General features: G+C 51.3%; 1 protein-coding gene across 1 annotated transcript in view; it reads left to right on the top strand.

Moving 5' to 3' along the window:
- UPB1 (beta-ureidopropionase 1) overlaps positions 1 to 18,709 on the top strand; it is a 39,231-nt gene extending 20,522 nt beyond the window's left edge. The window contains exons 4-10 of the mRNA XM_058656497.1: positions 454 to 548; positions 4,321 to 4,482; positions 7,938 to 8,107; positions 13,573 to 13,654; positions 15,032 to 15,074; positions 16,125 to 16,279; positions 18,118 to 18,709. Coding sequence (XP_058512480.1) covers positions 454 to 548; positions 4,321 to 4,482; positions 7,938 to 8,107; positions 13,573 to 13,654; positions 15,032 to 15,074; positions 16,125 to 16,279; positions 18,118 to 18,201 — 791 coding nt within the window. The 3' untranslated portion in view covers positions 18,202 to 18,709. The remainder of the gene's footprint in view (positions 1 to 453; positions 549 to 4,320; positions 4,483 to 7,937; positions 8,108 to 13,572; positions 13,655 to 15,031; positions 15,075 to 16,124; positions 16,280 to 18,117) is intronic.
- Positions 18,710 to 19,088: the final 379 nt, after the last annotated feature.

Here is a 19,088-nt window from a genome sequence, read left to right as displayed (position 1 = left end):
TAAATCAGTGGATGGGTGATATCTATCTTTCCTCTTCTCTGTAAATCTGCCTTTCCAATAAAAATAAATAAAACTTTTTAAAAAAAAAAAATCCCTTCCCTTTTAAAGCTGAGTAGTATGGAATTGCATGGAGAAACCACAGTTTGTTTCCCAGTTTATTAATGAACACTTGGGTCACTTCCACCTTCTGGCTCTCATGAACATGACCGCGCACCTATCTCTTGAGGTCTCTCTGCTAGTTATTTTTAAGGTTATTGGAAAGACACTTGACCAGGAAGCCTAGATGGGTGGACTTTGCCCAGTGCCCATGGCCAGGGTCAGAACGCAGAAACTAGGCCTGGACTGTCTCCCTCGTGGGGCTTTCTGCTTCTGGGCTAAGGAGCCCTCAGCCCTCGTCCCTCTTGCCAAGGTCACACACGTAGGATGTGACCCTGCCCTTTCTCCTCCTGACAGCTATGCCCTTTGCTTTCTGCACGAGAGAGAAGCTGCCGTGGACAGAGTTTGCCGAGTCAGCGGAGGACGGCCCCACCACCCGCTTCTGTCAGAAGGTAGGACACAAATTATGTCTCTGGCATGGCTGCCAAAGCTGTGCCAGTCACAGGGCAGTGCCCACGTGTTACTGGACTCCTTTGCCATATAGAATGCATCATCTTGTCTTTTTTTTTTAAAGATTTATTTATTATTTATTTTTATTGTAAAGTCAGATATACAGAAAGGAGGAGAGACAGAGAGGAAGATTTTCATCCACTGATTCACTCCCCAAGTGAGTGCAACGGCCAGAGGTGAGCTGATCCAAAGCCAGGAGCCAGGAGCTTCTTCTGGGTCTCCCATGTGGGTGCAGGGTCCCAAGGCTTTGGGCCATCCTCTACTGCTTTCCCAGGCCACAGGCAGGGAGGTGGATGGGAAGCGCGCCTCCAGGATTAGAACTGGCGCCCATATGGGATCCTGGCATTTACAAGGCTGCCCTCAGTGTAGAGAATGTTCGCTTAAATTCAACCATTTAATGGCTTTTTCCATCAGATGAGCCGTGATGCAGACAAGAATGAGAGGTGGCGCCTGTGGAGCGGGGCTGTGCAATCCTTGTCACCATGTCAGCTTCCCCGCAGGGCCCTTTGTCATTCGTGTGGGAATTGGGTCTGGTGTTTCTTGATTAGAACCTCGCTGCACATGCTGGATGAATGGTGCCATTGGTGTGAACTGTCCAGAATTGGCAGGTCTATAGAGGCAGGAAGCGCCTGCGTGGTTGCCGGAGATTAGAAGTGAGGGGATAAGGAGGAAGGGTGAGGGCTAACTTTATAGGGCTTCCCTCTGGGGTGCTGAAATGTCTTAAAATTAGACTGCGGTGACAGTTGCACAATTCTGTGAATGTGCTGAAAACCACCGAATCGTACACTCGCACAGGGCTAGTTCTATGCTACATGAATTCTATCTTTAAGGACCAAGAGGTCACACATGGTCACTTGTCTTCATTCCCACCTCCCACCACAAAGACCCCTCCCGTCTGTGTCCTCGCTCAGACTTGCAGGGGGCAGAGCTGTAATCCTAGCGATTTTTATCACTCATTAAATGTGAGCTCTGACATCCATCTTCTCAGGCTATAGAGAGGAAAAAAAGTCGCACCCAAAGTCATTCACTCAACGGTCAGTTCCTTTCTATGGCAAAACAGGAAGAGAACTGGCAAGGGGGCTGTGGCAGGTGATAAGGCTGGGCTGGAATGAATGCCGGAGTCAGGGGCGGTGTCTGTGTTAAGAGCAGCAAGGGGTCCGGGGCAGCACTAATAATGGCCCCTAATGTCGCTTGCACAGCCTCGCCTCTGCCCCTCTCCTGGACAAATTAGACTTGAGGACAAATGACCATCTCTTGTCAGTCACCAAATCCTACTGCTGTTATTCAAGCCATCACCGCTGTCTCCTGGGATACGCATGAATGGGAATCAGGAACTGATGGCTGCATTTTGAACATGTCCCTAGAGTTCTTGTGTTAGAAACTTTTTTTTAAAAGTTTTTTTTTTTTTTTTTTTTTTTTTTTACTGGAAAAGTGGATATACAGAGAGGAGAGACAGAGAGGAAGATCTTCCATCCGATGATTCACTCCCCAAGTGCGCCACAACGGCTGGAGCTGAGCCAAGCTGAAGCCAGGAGCCTCTTCCGGGTCTCCCATGCAGGTGCAGGGTCCCAAGGCTTTGGGCCGTCCTCGACTGCTTTTCCAGGCCACAAGCAGGGAGCTGGATGGGAAGTGGGGCTGCCGGGATTAGAACCGGCGCCTATATGGGATCCTGGGGCGTGCAAGGCGAGGACCTTAACCACTACGCCATCATGCCGGGCCCTTGTTTTAGAAACTTAAACTCCTGGGGCTGGCATGATGGCCCAATTGGCGAATCTTCTCCTTCAAGCACTGGGATCCCATATCGGCACCAGTTCTAATCCCAGCAGCTCCACTTCCCATCCAGCTCCCTGCTTGTGGCCTGGGGAAGCAGTCGAGGACGGCCCAATGCTTTGGGACCCTGCACCCGTGTGGGAGACCTGGAAGAGGTTCCTGGCTCCTGGCTCCAGATCGGCATATAACCGGCCGTTGCACTCACTTGGGGAGTGAATCATCAGACGGAAGGTCTTCCTCTCTGTCTCTCCTCCGCTCTGTATATCTGACTTTGTAATAAAAATAAATAAATCTTTAAAAAAAAAAAAGATGCCTACTTGGGAAGCCTGTATCTCATGTCAGAGTGTTCAGATTTAAGTTCTGGCTCTGGCTTCTAATTTTGGTTTCCTGCTCAGGTGTTCAGGTGCCTTGGATGGCCACTTGGATGACCTGGGGCTGGCATAGTGGCACCTCCATCCTGTGGCACCAGCATTCTTTATAGGTGCTGATTCGTGTCCTGGCTGCTCCACTTCCAATCTGGCTCTCTGCTGATGGCCTGGGAAAGCTTCAGAGGATGGCTCAGGTCCTTGGACCCCTGCTACCATCTAGGAGACCCAGAAGAAGCTCCTGGCTCCCAGCCTCAGATCAGATCAGTTCCAATTGCTACAGTCACCTGGGGAGTAAATTAGTGGATGGAAGACCTTCTCTCTGTGTAAAATCTACCTTAAAACAACAACAACAACAACAATAACAAAAAAACGTGGATGACTCAACTGTTGGGATGGCTCAAGTACAGACTGAGTTTTGTACAGATTGAATTTTCTGCTGTTAGCCCAAGCTTGATCCAGCCCTGGACTGTCATAGACATTTGGAGAATGAACCAGTGAATGGAAATTTTCTCTCTACCTCTCAAATTAAAAAATTCAAAAATCTTTAGAAAATTTGCCTTGTCATCTATTTTAATGTATTGTTAGTTTAGTGGGGTGTAGTCATATTACTGGGCATCAGATTTCCAAAGCCCGAAGCTCTGCAAACCTGAGGCTCTGGACTCGTTCAACAAGAGCTCCCTCCTTGTTCCTCCCTGCCCCTAGCCCCTGGCAACTGCCACCTTTTCTGCTTCTGTGCGTTTGATTGTTTGAGGTCCATTAGATAAGTAGAATTGTACAATATTTGTCTTATTTGGGCTGTCTTTTTTAATATTCCTAAGGTGGATCTGTCATGTAGAGTACCAAAATATCCTTCCATTAATATATATACATATGTTTGTTTATTTGAAAAAGTTAGAGGGAGAGACCGAGAGATCTTCCATCTGTTGATTCTTCCCCCCAGGTGGCTGCAACTGTCAAGGCTGTACCAAGCTGGAACCAGGTCTTCCGCTTGGGACATCTCCCACTGCTCTTCCTAGCGCTTTAACAGGGATTGGATTGAAAGTGGAGCATCTGCGTTACACACATCGGCTTGACCCACTATGCCGACACAATGCTGGCCCCTCCTTTTTAAAGTAGAATACCAATCTAATGTATGATTGATTAGTCCACATTGGGCCCATGCATCCGTGTGTTGGCCACTTGAACTGCTTTTATGAATTGTAAATTTACAAATGTTGTTCTGTGAACATGGATTTTCACATACCTCTTTGAGACTTTGCTTTCAGTTCTTTTACATGCATACCCACAAGTGGGGTTGCTGGGTTGTATGTTAATATTGTCTCGAAGTTTCTTGAGGGAGCTCTGCATAGTTTTCCTTGGTGGCTACGCTAATTGATGTTCCTGTCAGCAGTGCCCAGAGAAGTAATTATTCTCTCTTGACCAAGTGTATTCCAGACAACAGTTACTGCAGGTGACCGCTCGGAACCAGGCCGAATTATTTAGTAGCATCATTAAGTCCTTCTCCAATTAAAAACAAACAAACAAAAAAAACCTGTGACTATGGAATAGAAATGGAGGCACTTTTTTTTTTTCCCAGCTGGCCAAGAAGCATGAGATGGTGGTGGTATCACCCATCTTAGAGCGGGACCGAAATCATGGAGACGTCTTGTGGAACACGGCTGTGGTGATCTCCAATTCAGGAGCCGTCCTGGGCAAGACCAGGAAGAACCATATCCCCAGAGTGGGTGATTTCAATGAGGTAGGCTCGCCCAGGGGACAGGTGGCAGCTCACCCCCGCACCCCTCTCCTCTTTTTTTTTTTTTTTAAGTTGAACGAGAGGGAAAGAGAGGGAGGGAGTGTGTGTGTGCTGGAGGTGCGGAAAGAGAAAGAGACAGAAAAGGAGCTTCCATCTGCTGGTTCACTCCTTAAATTGCCACAATGGCCAGAGCTGAGCTGATCTGTAGCCAGAAACTAGCAGCCTCTTCTGGGTCTCCCATATGGGTGCAGGGTCCCAAGCACTTGGACCGCCCACCACTGCTTTCCCAGGCTATAGGCAGGGAGCTAGATCGGAAATGGAGCAACCAGGACTTGAGATGGTGCTCATGTGGGATTCTGGCAATGCAGGCAGAAGTTTAGCATGCCACATCACAGTGCTGGCATTTCGATGCCCCTTTCATGCACAGATACCTGGAGGCCTGTGGGTTCAGGGATAGGGGTTGTGGATAAGGAATGCTGTGTAAGATCATGCTTCATATCACATGATGTCAGAGCCTTGTGGGACCCTTCATGTCACCTTGCCTCACCAGGGTAGGCAGGGCTGTCAGGTAAGTCCCCCAGACACCTTTAGCTCAGTGCATATTTATGTATTTTCAAACAAAACCTGACTTCCTGACATTTTTCCTTTTTTAAAAATAAATCTGTTTTAGCTGATACAAAATCATCGTACATATTTATGGAGAACAGGATGTTATTTCAACATAAGGATACTGCAGAAAGTTGATGGCAAATGGTAGGAACAAGTTATTTTGGGTCAAAGACCCTTGAAAGCCGTGCCTACCAGGATCTTCACAAACCAGGCGTTGTAGCACAGCTCATTAAGTCTCTGCCTAGAATGCCTGTATCCTGTGTGCAGCTCCTTGGCTTCCCTTGCAGTTCCCTGCTAATGTGCCTGGGAAAACAGAAAAGGAAAGCCCAGGTGCTTGAGTCCCTGTCGTCCATGTGGGAGACCAGATGGCATTTCTGGCTCCTGGTTTCAGCCTGGCAAAGCCATGGCTGATCTGATTTGATGAGTGAACTAGGAGATGAAAAACTCTCTGTCTCTCTGTCTCTCTCTCTCTCTCAATCTCTCTCTCTTTCACTCTGCCTTTCAGATAGTTTTTTCAAGTTCATGTAAAATGTATATTGTGAAGAATGGATTTTAAACATTTTTGCACCAAAAATGTATCTTGTCATTTCTCTATGAACTTTGTTCAGTGCCTTCCTACATGTCTAAGATGTCTAGTGATGGGATCAGGGTAATTTGACATTCTTTTTCAAAGTGAGGGGCGTCCTAACGAAAGCCAAAACTAACCGTGCTTTAAAGTACAATGGTTCCCAAGCCGTGTTCTGGCTCTGAGCACCCAGCCTGGCAGTTCAGCCCTTGTTTTAGGGGGTTGCCGGTGTGTGTGTGTGTGTGTGTGTGTGTGTGTGTGTGTGTCTGCACTCGGGGGTCTCAGGCCTAGGATCAGGGCAGAAGTCAGGGAGGCTGTTAGGATGGATGGGTCCTGGCCCTCCACGGGTGCCCTTTGGAGGAGAGCCACAAGCTCTACCCAGTGTCTAAGATTTTGAACCTGAACTTGATTTTCTATAAGCACCATTGTCCATGACGTCCCTCTTCCTGTGGCCTCCTTCCCTCCCTGCTCACGGGTCCCAGCCACTCCCAGGCTCTTCGGGTGTGTGAGAAACCGGCTGCAAACGCCCATCAGGGCTCCTCCAGGACAAAGCCAAGCCCAGTGCTGCTTAGTGACAGCTGGAGGCGGGTAGACTGGCGGGCGAGCCCCCAGCCTGTTTACCTGGCCAATAGTATTTAACTCCCTGTGGACAGCACCAGGCTGGACTCAGCACAGCAGTATCTGCTGCAGTGTCCACTACATGTACTACCATTCCTCCTACCCACCCCCGACTCTGCCCAGGGATTGCTTGGCCCTGGCCGCCGATTTTAAAGTGGGTGGAAGGAAGCTTTAAAAGGCCCCTGGTAGCAGATCTGACTGGGTCTCCAACTTGCCCTCTAACCTCCCTCAGGACTGTCCCTGAGGATTTGATTTCCCAGGGTCTGCCTCTCCCCCACACAGGGGGAGGATGGGTCCCAACTGCCCATCTGCTTACACTGGGCAGTCCTTGTTTTTAGATAGATTAGATATATAGATACATAGACAGACAGATAAACTAGATAAATATCTATTAATTAGAAATGATTACAGGGCCCGATTCAAGGCAGCTAAAGTCCTTGCCTTGAATGCACTGGGATCCCATATGGCTCCGGTTCTAATCCCAGCAGCTCCAATTCCCATCCAACTCCCTGCTTGTGGCCTGGAAAAGCAGTCGAGGACGGCCCAAAGCCTTGGGACCCTGCACCCGCATGGGAGACCTGGAATTAGTTCTTGGCTCCTGGCTTTGGATCGGTGCAGCACTGGCTGTTGTGGCTGCTTAGGGAGTGAATCATCGGACGGAAGATCTTCCTCTCTATCTCTCCTCCTCTCTGTATATCTGCCTTTCCAATAAAAATAAATGTATCTAGAAAGGAAGGAAGGAAGGAAGGAAGGAAGGAAGGAAGGAAGGAAGGAAGGAAGGAAGGAAGAAAGAAAGAAAGAATTAAAGAATTAAAGAATTACAGAGAGAGGGAGAAAGATCTTCCATGTGCTGGCTCACTCTCCCCAAATGGCTGCAATAGCCGGAGCTGGGCCCATCCAGAACCAGAATCCAGGAGCTTCATTTGGGCCTCTGATGTGGGTGGCAGGGGCCCAAGGACGTGGGCCATCCTCTGCTGCTTTCCTAGGCGCATTAGCAGGGAGCTGGATCAGAAGTGGAGCAGCTGAGACTCGAACTGGCATCCGTACAGGGTTCTGGCATTGCCGGCAGCAGTTTTACTCACTGTGCTCCAGGACCACACAGTGTACACAGAGAGAGAGAGAGAGAAAAATCCTAAATCAAGAGAAATCTAGGCTGCCCAGGGCATTGTGTAAAGAAAGAAAAAGAGCATTTTCAGGTTGTGCCTACTGCCCTCAGTTCAGGACTTAGTTGGGTGTCCATTCCTGTGGTAGTTTGCTTTTCTGAGCAGGTGGAGGGCACTCTGGATGCCTCCCCTGGTCGCCTGGACCTACCCTCTGGTGTAGGACCTGTGGTGGAAGGATGTTGGGCAGACCTCTGCCTTCAGTTGTCCCATGCTTAAAACCTCACTGTCCTTTTATCCTTGAAACATTATAGAAACTTGCTTTGGGAATTTTCAGCTTATCACAAGACACTGTGCATGAAGGCTGCAGAGAGATTTCCCCTTAAGGCTGACTGACTTTTTGTGTCTTTTCCCTCCCATATTGAAATGCTGGGCCCTAAGGTCGCATACCCCAAGAGTGTTGCCTTTTCCACGACTGGCGCCATTTCATTTTTGTCCACCGAGTCTAAGGGAGAGGACATTTGACAGCTCCAAGAGACCAACAGTAGTGGCTTTCTGTTTTCCAGTCAACCTACTACATGGAGGGGAATCTGGGCCACCCCGTGTTCCAGACACAGTGGGGGAAGATTGCTGTGAACATCTGCTACGGACGCCACCACCCCCTCAACTGGCTCATGTACAGCCTCAACGGGGCCGAGATCATCTTCAACCCGTCGGCCACTATTGGGGCGCTCAGGTCACCCGGTGGGCAGAAGCTGGGGAGGGTGTGTCCTGGGGCCACCTCCGGGGCCCAAGGCCAGGCTGGGGAGCTCCCAAGTGGGCTGAGTAGACTGTAGCAGACAGGTTTGGAACAGACAGGTTTGGGACGTTGTTTAATGGATGTGAGCCCTGGGGTTGTATGTTGTCCATTTAGCCAGCTTCCTGGTGAAAAGAATTACAGTCCCCAGTCTTCCCGCTGCTGCCTTGCAAGAGCTGCTTCCCTGAACACCATCCATTTGAGCTGAGAAAAGTGCCTTTCCTTCCGCCCTGCCTTGCCCTGCCCTGTCCTTCGTTTTACTGCTCAGGATTCAAAAAGCTCCATCTCAGATGGGGGGATAATGGTGGGTGGTGGTAGTGGTGGTGGGGTGTGTGTGTGTGTGTTTGTGTGTGTGTGTTAGGGGCTGGATCAGAAGTAGAACAGACAGATGAGCACTGGCTGTAGCATCTTTTTAAAATTCTTTCAAAGTCTTCCCTCTTTTACTATAAGATTGACTTTATTTGTATTTGAAAGACAGGTTTGCAAAAAGAGGTCAGATTTTCTGTTTGCTGGGTCACTCCCTAGATGACCACAGTGGCAAAAACAGAGCTAATCCAAAGCCAACAGCCAGCACCAAGGATCTTTTTCCGGGTCTCCCATGTAGATATAGGGGTCCAAGTCCTTAGGCCATCTTCTACTGCTTTCCTGAGCCACTAGCAGTGAACTGGATTGGAAGTAGAGCAGCTAGGACATGAACCGGCACCCATATGGGATGCTGGCATAACACAAGTGGCATAGCATGGTGCTGGCCCCAGCATTTTTTTTTTTTAACTCATAATGGTAGGAGTTTCAGTGTCAGCCTCATCTCTCAACAGATTGCTCTGGGCCAGGCAGGGCTCGGGCAGTGGTGGGGGCTGGGGATCCTTGCAATTCCTGGATAAGACCCCAAGGGCCTGTACCCCAACCAATTCGACCATGCTTCTGCCTCTTTCTCTCCCCCCTCCCCCCGTTGGGTAGTTTCCTGTTTTGCGTCATGAGCGGTAACTGAGCCCTATGAATTTATATGCAAATATTCTCCTCCCCAGTTCACTTCCTCCAAAGCAGGAAGTTAAGTGCTGACTTTCACTCTCTGATCCTGGCTGTACCTGGGAGGGTCCCAGCAGGCCAGGCGTAGGACTGCCCTGGTCCCTACGTGGAGGAGGTATCCAGAATGGGCAGCCTTGAGTTCTCTGTCCACCCACACACCTCTCGTAAAACGAATGCTTCTAAATGTCAGACATATGACCTTTACAAGGGGCCTTCAGAAGGTTCTTGGGAGGGGCAGGTGTCTGGTCTGTCCACAGTTAAGCTGTTACTTAGGTAGCCCAAACCCATGCTGCCTAGAGTGCCTGGGTTTGAATCTCAGCTTCACTGCAGATTCCAGATTTCTGTTAATTCATACCCTGGACCTGGCAGGTGATGTTGGTTCAAGGAATTGGGGCTCTGTCACCTGTATGGCAGACCCAGATTGAATTCCCAGCTCCTGGCTTTGCCTGTTGTGGGCATTTGTGGGGAGTAAGCCAGAGGATGGGAGACCCCTGTATCTAGTTTTCAAATTCAAAATGGTTCCTGGAAAGGGGGAATTAAAATACTCTCTTTTGGTGTAAACATTTTTAAAATCCATGCATATCATTTTTTTAATAAATATGGACTTATTTTTGTTTGAAAGGCTGATTTAGCCAAAGGGAAAGACAGAGTCTCTTCCATTCCCTCATTGCTACCATGACCAGGGCTGGGCCAGACCAAAGCCAGGAGCCAGAAAGTTCTTCTGGGTATCCCAGTAGGTGCAGGGGCCCAAGCACTTGAGCAATGCTTTGCTGCTTTCCCTCATAAGCAGGGAGCTGGACTGGGAATGGAGCAGCCAGGGACTCAAACATGCACCCATGTGGGATATCAGTAGTGCAGGTGGTAGCTTAACCTGCATGTCAGACCCCAGGCATATCTTTTTTGAACTATTGATTTATTCACTTATTGGAAAGGCAAAGTGATGGAGCATGCTCCCATCTTCCGGCTCACTCCCCCAAATGCCAGTAACAGCCAGGGCTAGGCAACCTTGTGTCTGCAGCAGCCTGTCAGGCTGATTACAGAGGTGACACGAATTTCCTGTCTCAGCCTGGACCCACCCAAGCCTTGGCTTACAAACTATTTCTCATGAGCTCCTAAAGGTGCATGCCTTTTGACCACAGACTGATAGTCCCCAAACAGTGGCCCATATTGGGGTGGGAGGGGGACTGGAGGGGGACCTGAGCAGGGAGGGCAAAGCCATGCTTGTTAGGGTGTTTTTCAGCCAGCTTTGTTTGTAACAGAAGGGCTGGGAGCCAGAGAGAAATGCCAGAGTTAAAGAAATCTCGGGGCCCAGCGTGACAGCCTAGTGGCTAAATCCTCGCCTTGCATCTGCCGAGATCCTGTATGGGCACTGGTTTGCGTCCCTGCTGCTCCATTTCCCGTCCAACTCCCTACTTGTGGCCTGGGAAAGCAGTAGAAGATGACCAAAAGCCCTGGGACCCTGCACCTGCGTGGGGGACCTGCAAGAAGCTCCTGGCTTCAGATCTGCTCAGCTCTGGCGTTGTGGTCACTTGAGTGAACCAGAAGATTGAAGATCTTTCTCTCATCTCTCCTTTCTGTAAATCTGCCTTTCCAAATAAATGAATTAAATAAATCAGCCCACCTGTCCCAGGGGATTATTGCCACTAAAGAGTCATTAGCCATCACAACAGGAGCCTAGAGCCCCGAGAAAATGCATCCAGAAAGATGAAAAACTCAATGGGATTTTTCTGTCCCCAGCCCCTTTTCTAACAAAGATCAGACCAGGGAGTGTGGGAGAATGACAGCGGGTGGTTCACAAGGATGCTAGGCTTCTGGGTGGTTTTCTGATATTCTTACAAGAATAAGAGAGTCTCTTTTTACAATTTTTCAAAAATATTCATTTTGTTTGAAGGGTAAGGGAGAGAGAAAGAAATTGGTTCACTCTCCACATGCCCCCAACAGCCATGGTTGGGCCCCGAGCTGAAGCCAGGAGCATCAGAACTCAATCGTGGCATACTCACCTGGGTGGAAGGGACCCAAAGCCCGGAAGCCATCCTCTACTACTTATCAAGACTTGGAAATTGAGCTGGGATTCAAACCCCAAGCACTTGATATGGGGAGTGGGCTCCCCAGCAGCGTTCTAACAGCCTTGCCAGGACACAACGGTTTGCACAATTCATAGTATTTGTCAGTACGGAGCTGAGCCGACTCCCAGGAGCCAGACACCAGCCTCCCATCACAGCTTTCACAACCATCCAGCCCCTCCTCTGGCATCCTCAACCCCTCTGCATCAGCGGGCCAGACATGCTTCTGTGTGTGTGCGCAGAGGTAGGCAGACTGCCGGGCCCTGTATTCCCCAACACACAAGGGAATCACAGTGTTGTTTGATTAATTGAGTCATTGCCACAACCTCAGGACGTGTCCCATGCGGCCCAAACAATTCCTGCCTCCTGTGTTCACTGATCTGGAAATGACTGTCCCAGTCCTCCCCATCCCCCAGCCCCCCCTCCCGCCCCAGCTGTCTTTTTGACTTCCCACAATTATTTTTAGGAGTTTGTATACACTTCACTGGGAATATGGCAAACGTCCCATTCTCCTATCGGATGCTCCGCCGTTCCTGCGCACACTGGCCAGGCTCTCACTAATCTCCCCCTCCTTTCTCCCTGCTGCCCAGCGATAGCACTGATGCGATGCCATCAATCTTGTCACCAGGTCGAGGGTTTGACACTCCTCGTGGGAGTGTCGCAGGAGTGATGTTGTTTCACAGCATCGGCCCCGCAAGCGTCTATTGAATTCCTAGGGAAAACAAAACAAAACAAAAAAATGTCACTTAGGAGGTGTGTTTCTGTGAAAATCTTCAAAGTTTTGTTCAGCTTGGTTGAGCAGCCGGGAGGGGCGGAAAAACAGCCAAATGCAGCCTCCCCTTCCTCCATGCTATCAAGCGTGCGATTTTTCTTTTTCTTTTTTTTCTCTCCCCCCCCAACCCCAGAGAAAACCCACGTGTGAATCCTGCTGAGAATCGGGCTTGGTGACAGGCACCCACCCCCTCCACCCACACCCCAGTGGAAGCCAGGTGCACACTGCAGAAAAGGGAAGATTCCAGGGTGTTTAGCTCCCAGATGCTCATCTGCCTCCGAGCGGGCGTTACACCTGTCAGCACAGATGCTGACCATGTGGTTCAAAGAGCGCCTCAGTGACCAGAGGGGCCCCCCCGCTGCCTTCCATGCGTCACAGGGACAGGGTTGGCCCCACCAATCACTACCACCATGCTTTGGAAGGCTCACAGCTCAGCCGAGCCTGGCTAGGGGGCGCCTCCTCCCTGGGCAGCCCTCTCACCCTGGCCAGTTAGGGAATCAGCAAATGCCTCCTGGGATGCAGAATTCCAAAAAAGGGAGTGAGAAGTCCCGGTGTTACAGCTCAACTTAAAGGACCTCGCTGCAGAATCATTCCTTGCCTTGCGACCTACCTTTATTTATTTATTTTTATGTATTCTGGTTTTCTTTTTTTTCCCTCAGATTTATTTGTTTTTATTTGAAAGGTAGATTTACAGAGAGAAGGAGAAACAGACATTTCCTTGGGTTCACTCCCCAAAATGGCCGCAACGGCCAGAGCTGAGTCGATCTAAAGCCAGGAGCTTCTTGCAGGTCTCCCATGTGGGTTCAGGGTCGCAAGGCTTTGGGTCTTCCTCTACTGCTTTCCCAAGCACATTAACATGGAGCTAGATGGAAAGTGGAGCAACTGGAACACCAGCTGGCACCCATAAGGGGTGCCAGTATCACAGGTGGAGGATTGTATACTGTGCCACCACCGTGCCAGCTCCAGTAAATTGTGTTTGCTTAGCCTGAACTCTGCTCCCTGTCTTTGGCTGCTATGTCCTAAGGCAGTATCAGGAGACACCCGGCAGGGCATGGAAGCCCAGATTTGGCCCTCACAGGCCTCCACAAGCCATGTGAGCTGGCAGATTCCTTCCACAGTGGTGCAGAGTGAGACTTGGCCCTGCCCCACCCTGCAGGGGGGTTCCAGGAAGGAGGGAGAGGGAACAAGGTGAGAAAGTGGCTGTTTTGGACCCCCCAAAAAACTCATAAAATGCCAGTAGTAAAGCCCCTCCCAGTCTTCCGTCCCTGTCTTGCGTAAGTCTCACCAAAGGAAACTGAGGCACAAACAGGATCCGAGGCCATCTGCCTGCCTCCTCCAATAATCCACAACCACATGGCTTCTACCCCATAGCAACCCCCTCGCCGGGAGACTGCTGGGGCTTCAGCCAGGGCCACCAGCACAGCGATTCTCCCATGGCTGTACCCGTCCCCTTAGCCCAGGTAGGCCAGCCATGGAGCCCCAGCTTGGGACCCAGACTCCCGTGGCATGCCACCAACCTACTTCCTCCCATGCCTCTCTTACAGTGAGTCGCTGTGGCCGATCGAAGCCAGAAACGCAGCCATCGCCAACCACTGCTTCACATGTGCCATCAACCGCGTGGGCGAGGTCAGTCTCCCTTGGCCCTGGCTGTAGGATTGGCACGCCTCCTCTTCTGCTCACTGCTCCCATGCCTGCCTCAAGCCCAGAGAACCCAGGTGGGGAGAGGGGAGGAAGCTGACTTGATCGACCCTCATTTGACAGTGCTACCGTACCCTCCCCTCTCTCATTCCAATTTCATCTTTTTTTTTTTAAAGATTTATTCAGTTTATTACAAAGTCAGATATACAGAGAGGAGGAGAGACAGAGAGGAAGATCTTCCTTCCGATGTTTCACTCCCCAAGTGAGCCGCAACGGGCCGGTGTGAGCCGATCCGATGCCGGGAACCAGGAACCTCTTCCTCCAGGTCTCCCACGCGGGTGCAGGGTCCCAATGCATCGGGCCGTCCTCGACCGCTTTTCCAGGCCACAAGCAGGGAGCTGGATGGGAAGTGGAGCTGCCGGGATTAGAACCGGCGCCGATATGGGATCCCGGGGCGTTCAAGGCGAGGACTTTAGCCACTAGGCCACGCCGCCGGGCCCCCAATTTCATCTTTAAATCATCCTGAAGGGATCGTTGCTGAACTGTCTCCTGCAAATATCCAGTTTCTTATCTTGGCCCCGTTGATCTGACCCCCATGCCCTGAACTATTCTGTCCATCAAACACTCTGCACTTGGACATCTGTAACCTTCTTGCTTTTCTGTCATCCAGCAAGTCCCATGTCCGCACAAAGGAGAGCATTCAGACCGGTCCAAGATAACCAAGGGTTCCACGTAAAGTCGGTCTGCTTTGCTTCTTCTCCTTAGAGATGTATTTGTTTGGAAGACAGAATTCCAGACAGACAGGTCTTCCATCCAACTGGCTCACTCCCTCAAATGGCTGCAACAGCAGGGACTGGACCAGGCTTCAGCCTGGAGGAGCCAGGAGCTTCTTCCAGGTCTCCCATATGGGTGCAGGATCCCAAGCACCTGGCCGTCTTCCACTGCTTTCCCAGACACGTCAGCAGGGAACTGGGTTGGAAGTGGGGCAGCTGGGACACAGTCCTGCACCCACTTGCAGGCAGCAGCTTAAGCTGCTATGCCGCAATAGCTGGTCTTCCTGGATTTGATTTCTATCCAACAAGAAACCCCAGTGTTTGGATTAGTCTGCGTACCCCCATCACTTTCTGATGTGCTCTCTTAGAGATTTGAGGAAAGTGTTGAAAACTCTGTGTGGATGCCTGCCTCTTTCTACCATCACGGCTCCCGGGCTAGGGGTTTTAGCGTTCCAGGCAAGCCCAACCTCAGATGCCATCCACAGCCCCTGTATCTTTGCCTGCTCACGGATCCTGGCCTGGACCGTGTGGTGAGGCATGAACATGGTGGTGGCGCCACCTACAGGTCACTGACCTCCGTCTACCTTTGCAGGAGCACTTCCCTAATGAGTTCACCTCTGGAGATGGAAAGAAGGGTAAGTTCTGGAAGTGCCCCGCCCTCCCCTGCACCCTGGGCTTCGTATGGGCAAGCTGTGTGTTCCCCCTAGACCCACATCTGCACTCCTGGCACCCAGGAGGAGGCAGGGCCTGGCTGGGGTGTGGCTCAGCACAGTCTCCAGCTGTGCCTACCACTGCCACATCTGAGAGTACACAGATCAGGATCCACCCTTACCCCGGATGGGTGTGGAAGTAATGGGAACCCCCTGCCCTCTAAAAAAGGCTGTGTGGGACCTTCACCCAGCTGGCAGACCACCCTGCCCACTCCTTTCCTCTGTCCCCACCCCCACTGTGCCATGGGCACCAGTGGCCTGGCATTTCTAGAGTCCACTACCTCATTTTGACCACCTTAGTTCAGGTGGGGAATCCCAGCCCACGCCTCTGCCTCCCAGGCCTGGGAGATATCTACAACAAGGAAGATGCAAGGAAAAGCTGAAAGGGGCTGAGTAGACACTGCCCAGACTAAGGGGAGAGTCAGGGGAAGGTAGCATGGCTGCACTCCTCCCCTCCAGGCCCCCCGGAGGCCACCCCAGCTTCCTGCAAACAGAGGTGCAGGAAAGTGAGGATCCTGGACCTTGCCCCTACCCCCGCCCCTGTGCCCACACCTCTTCAGGGTAAGAGTTGGGGGAGCTTACAGCCCCCCGCCCAGAAGTGAAGGGAGAGGGAGGGGACCCAGTTGGCACAGGAAGTGGTTGACACAGGAAGCCCCTGAGCCGTCAGGCCTCCTTGGGGCCTTGTAGGAGGCTGGCTGGTGTTGACCGTGAAGAGCTAACACCTCTCCCCCAAGCAGCAGGTGACATTTAAAAATTCTTCCAGGAACAGGGGTGGAGAGGAGGTACGAAGGTGGCCTTTGCAGCGGCTTCCTGTGGCATTGAAACAGGCTCTTGGGCACCCCCCAACCCCTTTGTCAGACTTCAGGGAGCAGGGACGCCACCTCCTGGGTGTCCCTCTGGGGTGTCCCACATCTGCAGAGCCCACACTGCAACCAACGCCAGCTCACATGTGCTTTTCATCTTCCTCCCTTCCAGCGCACAAGGATTTTGGTCACTTTTATGGCTCCAGCTACGTGGCAGGCCCTGACAGCAGCCGGACTCCTGGGCTCTCCCGGAACCGGGACGGGCTGCTGGTTGCCGAGCTTGACCTAAACCTCTGCCGGCAGGTGAATGACATCTGGAACTTCAAGGTGGGTCCCCGAGCCCTTCCCTACTCCCACCCCCCACCCACAGAGGGCCTGGCCCCCCTTCCTCTCCCAGGCTGGGCAGCCAGCCAAGGACAGGTGGGTCAGCAGTACTGACTAGCCGGCAGGCAAGCCTTGATAAATCCTCCTCTCATCTGATTTCGATTCTGGGCGCCTTCTCACAAATTAATCTCAATTTCATTTGTCCAGAGAATAGAGTAGCTTGGCTTCTCTAATCCTTTTTTCCTTTCCAGACCTTTGCACTCAACACAAGATAAATGGCGCGTGTCTGGCTCTGCCCGCGGCCAGGCTCCACCGTCTGGGCCCCGACAATAGTGGGAAATGGGTCACGCTGTAGAAATGGAACTTGGACTGGGCTTGGCCTAGTGCTCCCAGACCTGAAGTGCGCCAGTAGGTTAGAAAGGGAGAGACTCCTGCTGCCTTGGAAACTGGTTGGCCCTCTGATGCCGGGAGTATAGGGGGCCTGGCTTCCTACAGTGGGACCTGTGTAGCCATGGCCAGGACCCAAGAGCGTGTGGCCCAGGATTGTCTTGAACTGGTGTCCAGCAGACAGAGGATGCTCTAAAAAGTTCATGGAAAACCAATAAGAAGGGGTTGATGCTGTGGTTCAAAGAGTTACACCACCAAATATTCGTTTATATACATATTTATACACACACACATATATATATATACACATATTTGAGGGACCATACAGTGACTCGGCTAAATCCTCACTTTGCATAGGCCAGGATCCCATATGGGCACCAGTTCATGTCCCAGCTACTCCACTTCCCATCCAGCTCTCTACCTGTGGCCTGGTAAAGCAGTTGAGGATGGCCCAAAGCCTTGGGACCCTGCACCCGTGTGGGAGACCTGGAGGAAGCTCCTGGCTCTTGGCTTTAGATCAACTCTGCTTCAGCTGTTGTCGCCACAGGGGGAGTGAACCAGTGAATGGAAGATCTTTCTGTCTCTTCTCTCTGTAAATCTGCCTTTCCAATGAAAAAAAAAAAAAACTCTTTTTAATGTAATATATATACATATTTATTTGAAAGTCAGAGTTACAAGTGAGAGAGGGGGTGACAAAGAGAGAGCATCCATTTGCTGGTTCACTGCTAGAATGGCTATACTGACTGGGGGTCGGGCCAGATCCAGGAGTCAGCAACTCCAGCTCGGCTCCTGGGTTCGCAGCGGGGGCCTGGGCACCAGGACCATCTTCCACCACCTTCTCTGGCACATGAGCTGGGAGCTGGATGGGAAGCAGAGCAGCAAGGGCTCACACACAGAATGCCTGGCACTGGCAGGTGCCAGCCTAACCTGTCACATCACCATGCCAGTTCCTCACCAGCGGTATGGGGAATGATCACCAGTGTTTCCCATCCTCCCTGGGACGGGTGAGGAGGATCTGGGAAGGATTAGAGCGGGAGAGCATGCCAGGGTCCAGGGAGAGATGCCGCAAGGCGTGGACTGGCCTCCAGTCTCAGCTAGGAGACCCGGGTTCAAATCCTGGTGTTTTGGAGCAGATTGGTCCCTTCCCTGGGGCTGTCAGCCGCTCCTCTGTGGTGGTGCTTACTTTTCCCCCTCCTTCCCGCCTTGAGGGCAGGCCACACCTTCTAGACAATTCACAGAAGTCACGACAGGCGCGTGAACCCTCTGATTATCTGTGAACTTGGCCACCACAGCACCACCACCACCACCACCACCCCCTGCCTGGAGAGGTCACACAGCTGATTCCACCAAGTCTACCTTGCCGCATTCCTGGCCCGTGGCTGCCCCCCAGTGGCAGGAGGTGGTGGCCAGGAAGTGAGGAGCCTCTGACATCCACCCGCTTTGCTTTCTTTCAGATGACCGGCAGGTATGAGATGTATGCTCGGGAACTGGCCGAAGCTGTCAAGCCTAACTACAGCCCCATCGTCCTGAAGGAGTAGCTGGTTCTGCTCTTGCCTGCCTGTCTACTGGCTGCTGCCTGAATGCTGGCTATCCAGATTGGTTTTAAAATGCTTGCGCAGAGCCACGGAGACAGGGAGGGGAACTGCTTAGCAGGTGCAAGGCTTCCTTCAAAGCTAAAAGGAGGGGATGGTTGCAGCACATTGCCACATGCCAAATACCACTGCCTGATTTGCGTACCGTAACATGTTTCATTTGCTGTGATGCGAATTTCACCTCAAATTAAGAAATAATGCCCAGTGGGCATTCAGTACAGCTCCTGCTTGGGACACCCACACGCTGTATGCAAGCGCCTGCGTTCACATCCTGGCACTGCTTCCAATGCAGCATCATGCCAGTGAGCACCCTGCTTGGGTCCCTGCTGCCTGCATCAAGAGGTACAGATGACATCCCAGGCTCCGGGCTTCAGCCTGGGCCCAGCCCTGATGACTTATACTGGATATTTGGAGTGTGAGCTAGCTATTAAAAGATCTGTCTGTGTCCCCATGCTTTTCCAATAGATTCAAGTAAATTTTAAACATCTTATTCAAGGGGCCTGGCACGGTAGCGTAGTGGCTAAACCCTCACCTGGAATGTGCCGGGATCCCATATAGGAGTTGATTCATATTCCGGCAACCCCACTTCCCATCCAGCTCCCTGCTTGTGGCCTGGGAAAGCAGTCGAGGACGGCCCAAAGCCTTGGGATCCTGCACCTGTGTAGGAGACCTGGAAGAAGCTTCTGGCTCCTGGCTTTGGATCAGCTCAGATCTGGCCGGTGTGGTTACTTGGGGAGTGAAGCAGCAAGTAGATCTTTGTCTTTCCTTCTCTCTGTAAATCTGATTTTCCAATAAAATAAAATAAATAAATTAATCTTGAATAAATAATTTAA

This window comes from Ochotona princeps, chromosome 29 (genome assembly GCF_030435755.1).
Source record: "Ochotona princeps isolate mOchPri1 chromosome 29, mOchPri1.hap1, whole genome shotgun sequence".
NCBI lineage: Eukaryota > Metazoa > Chordata > Mammalia > Lagomorpha > Ochotonidae > Ochotona > Ochotona princeps.
Note: the sequence above shows the minus strand (reverse complement) of the source record. Positions and strands in the feature narration are given on the sequence as shown.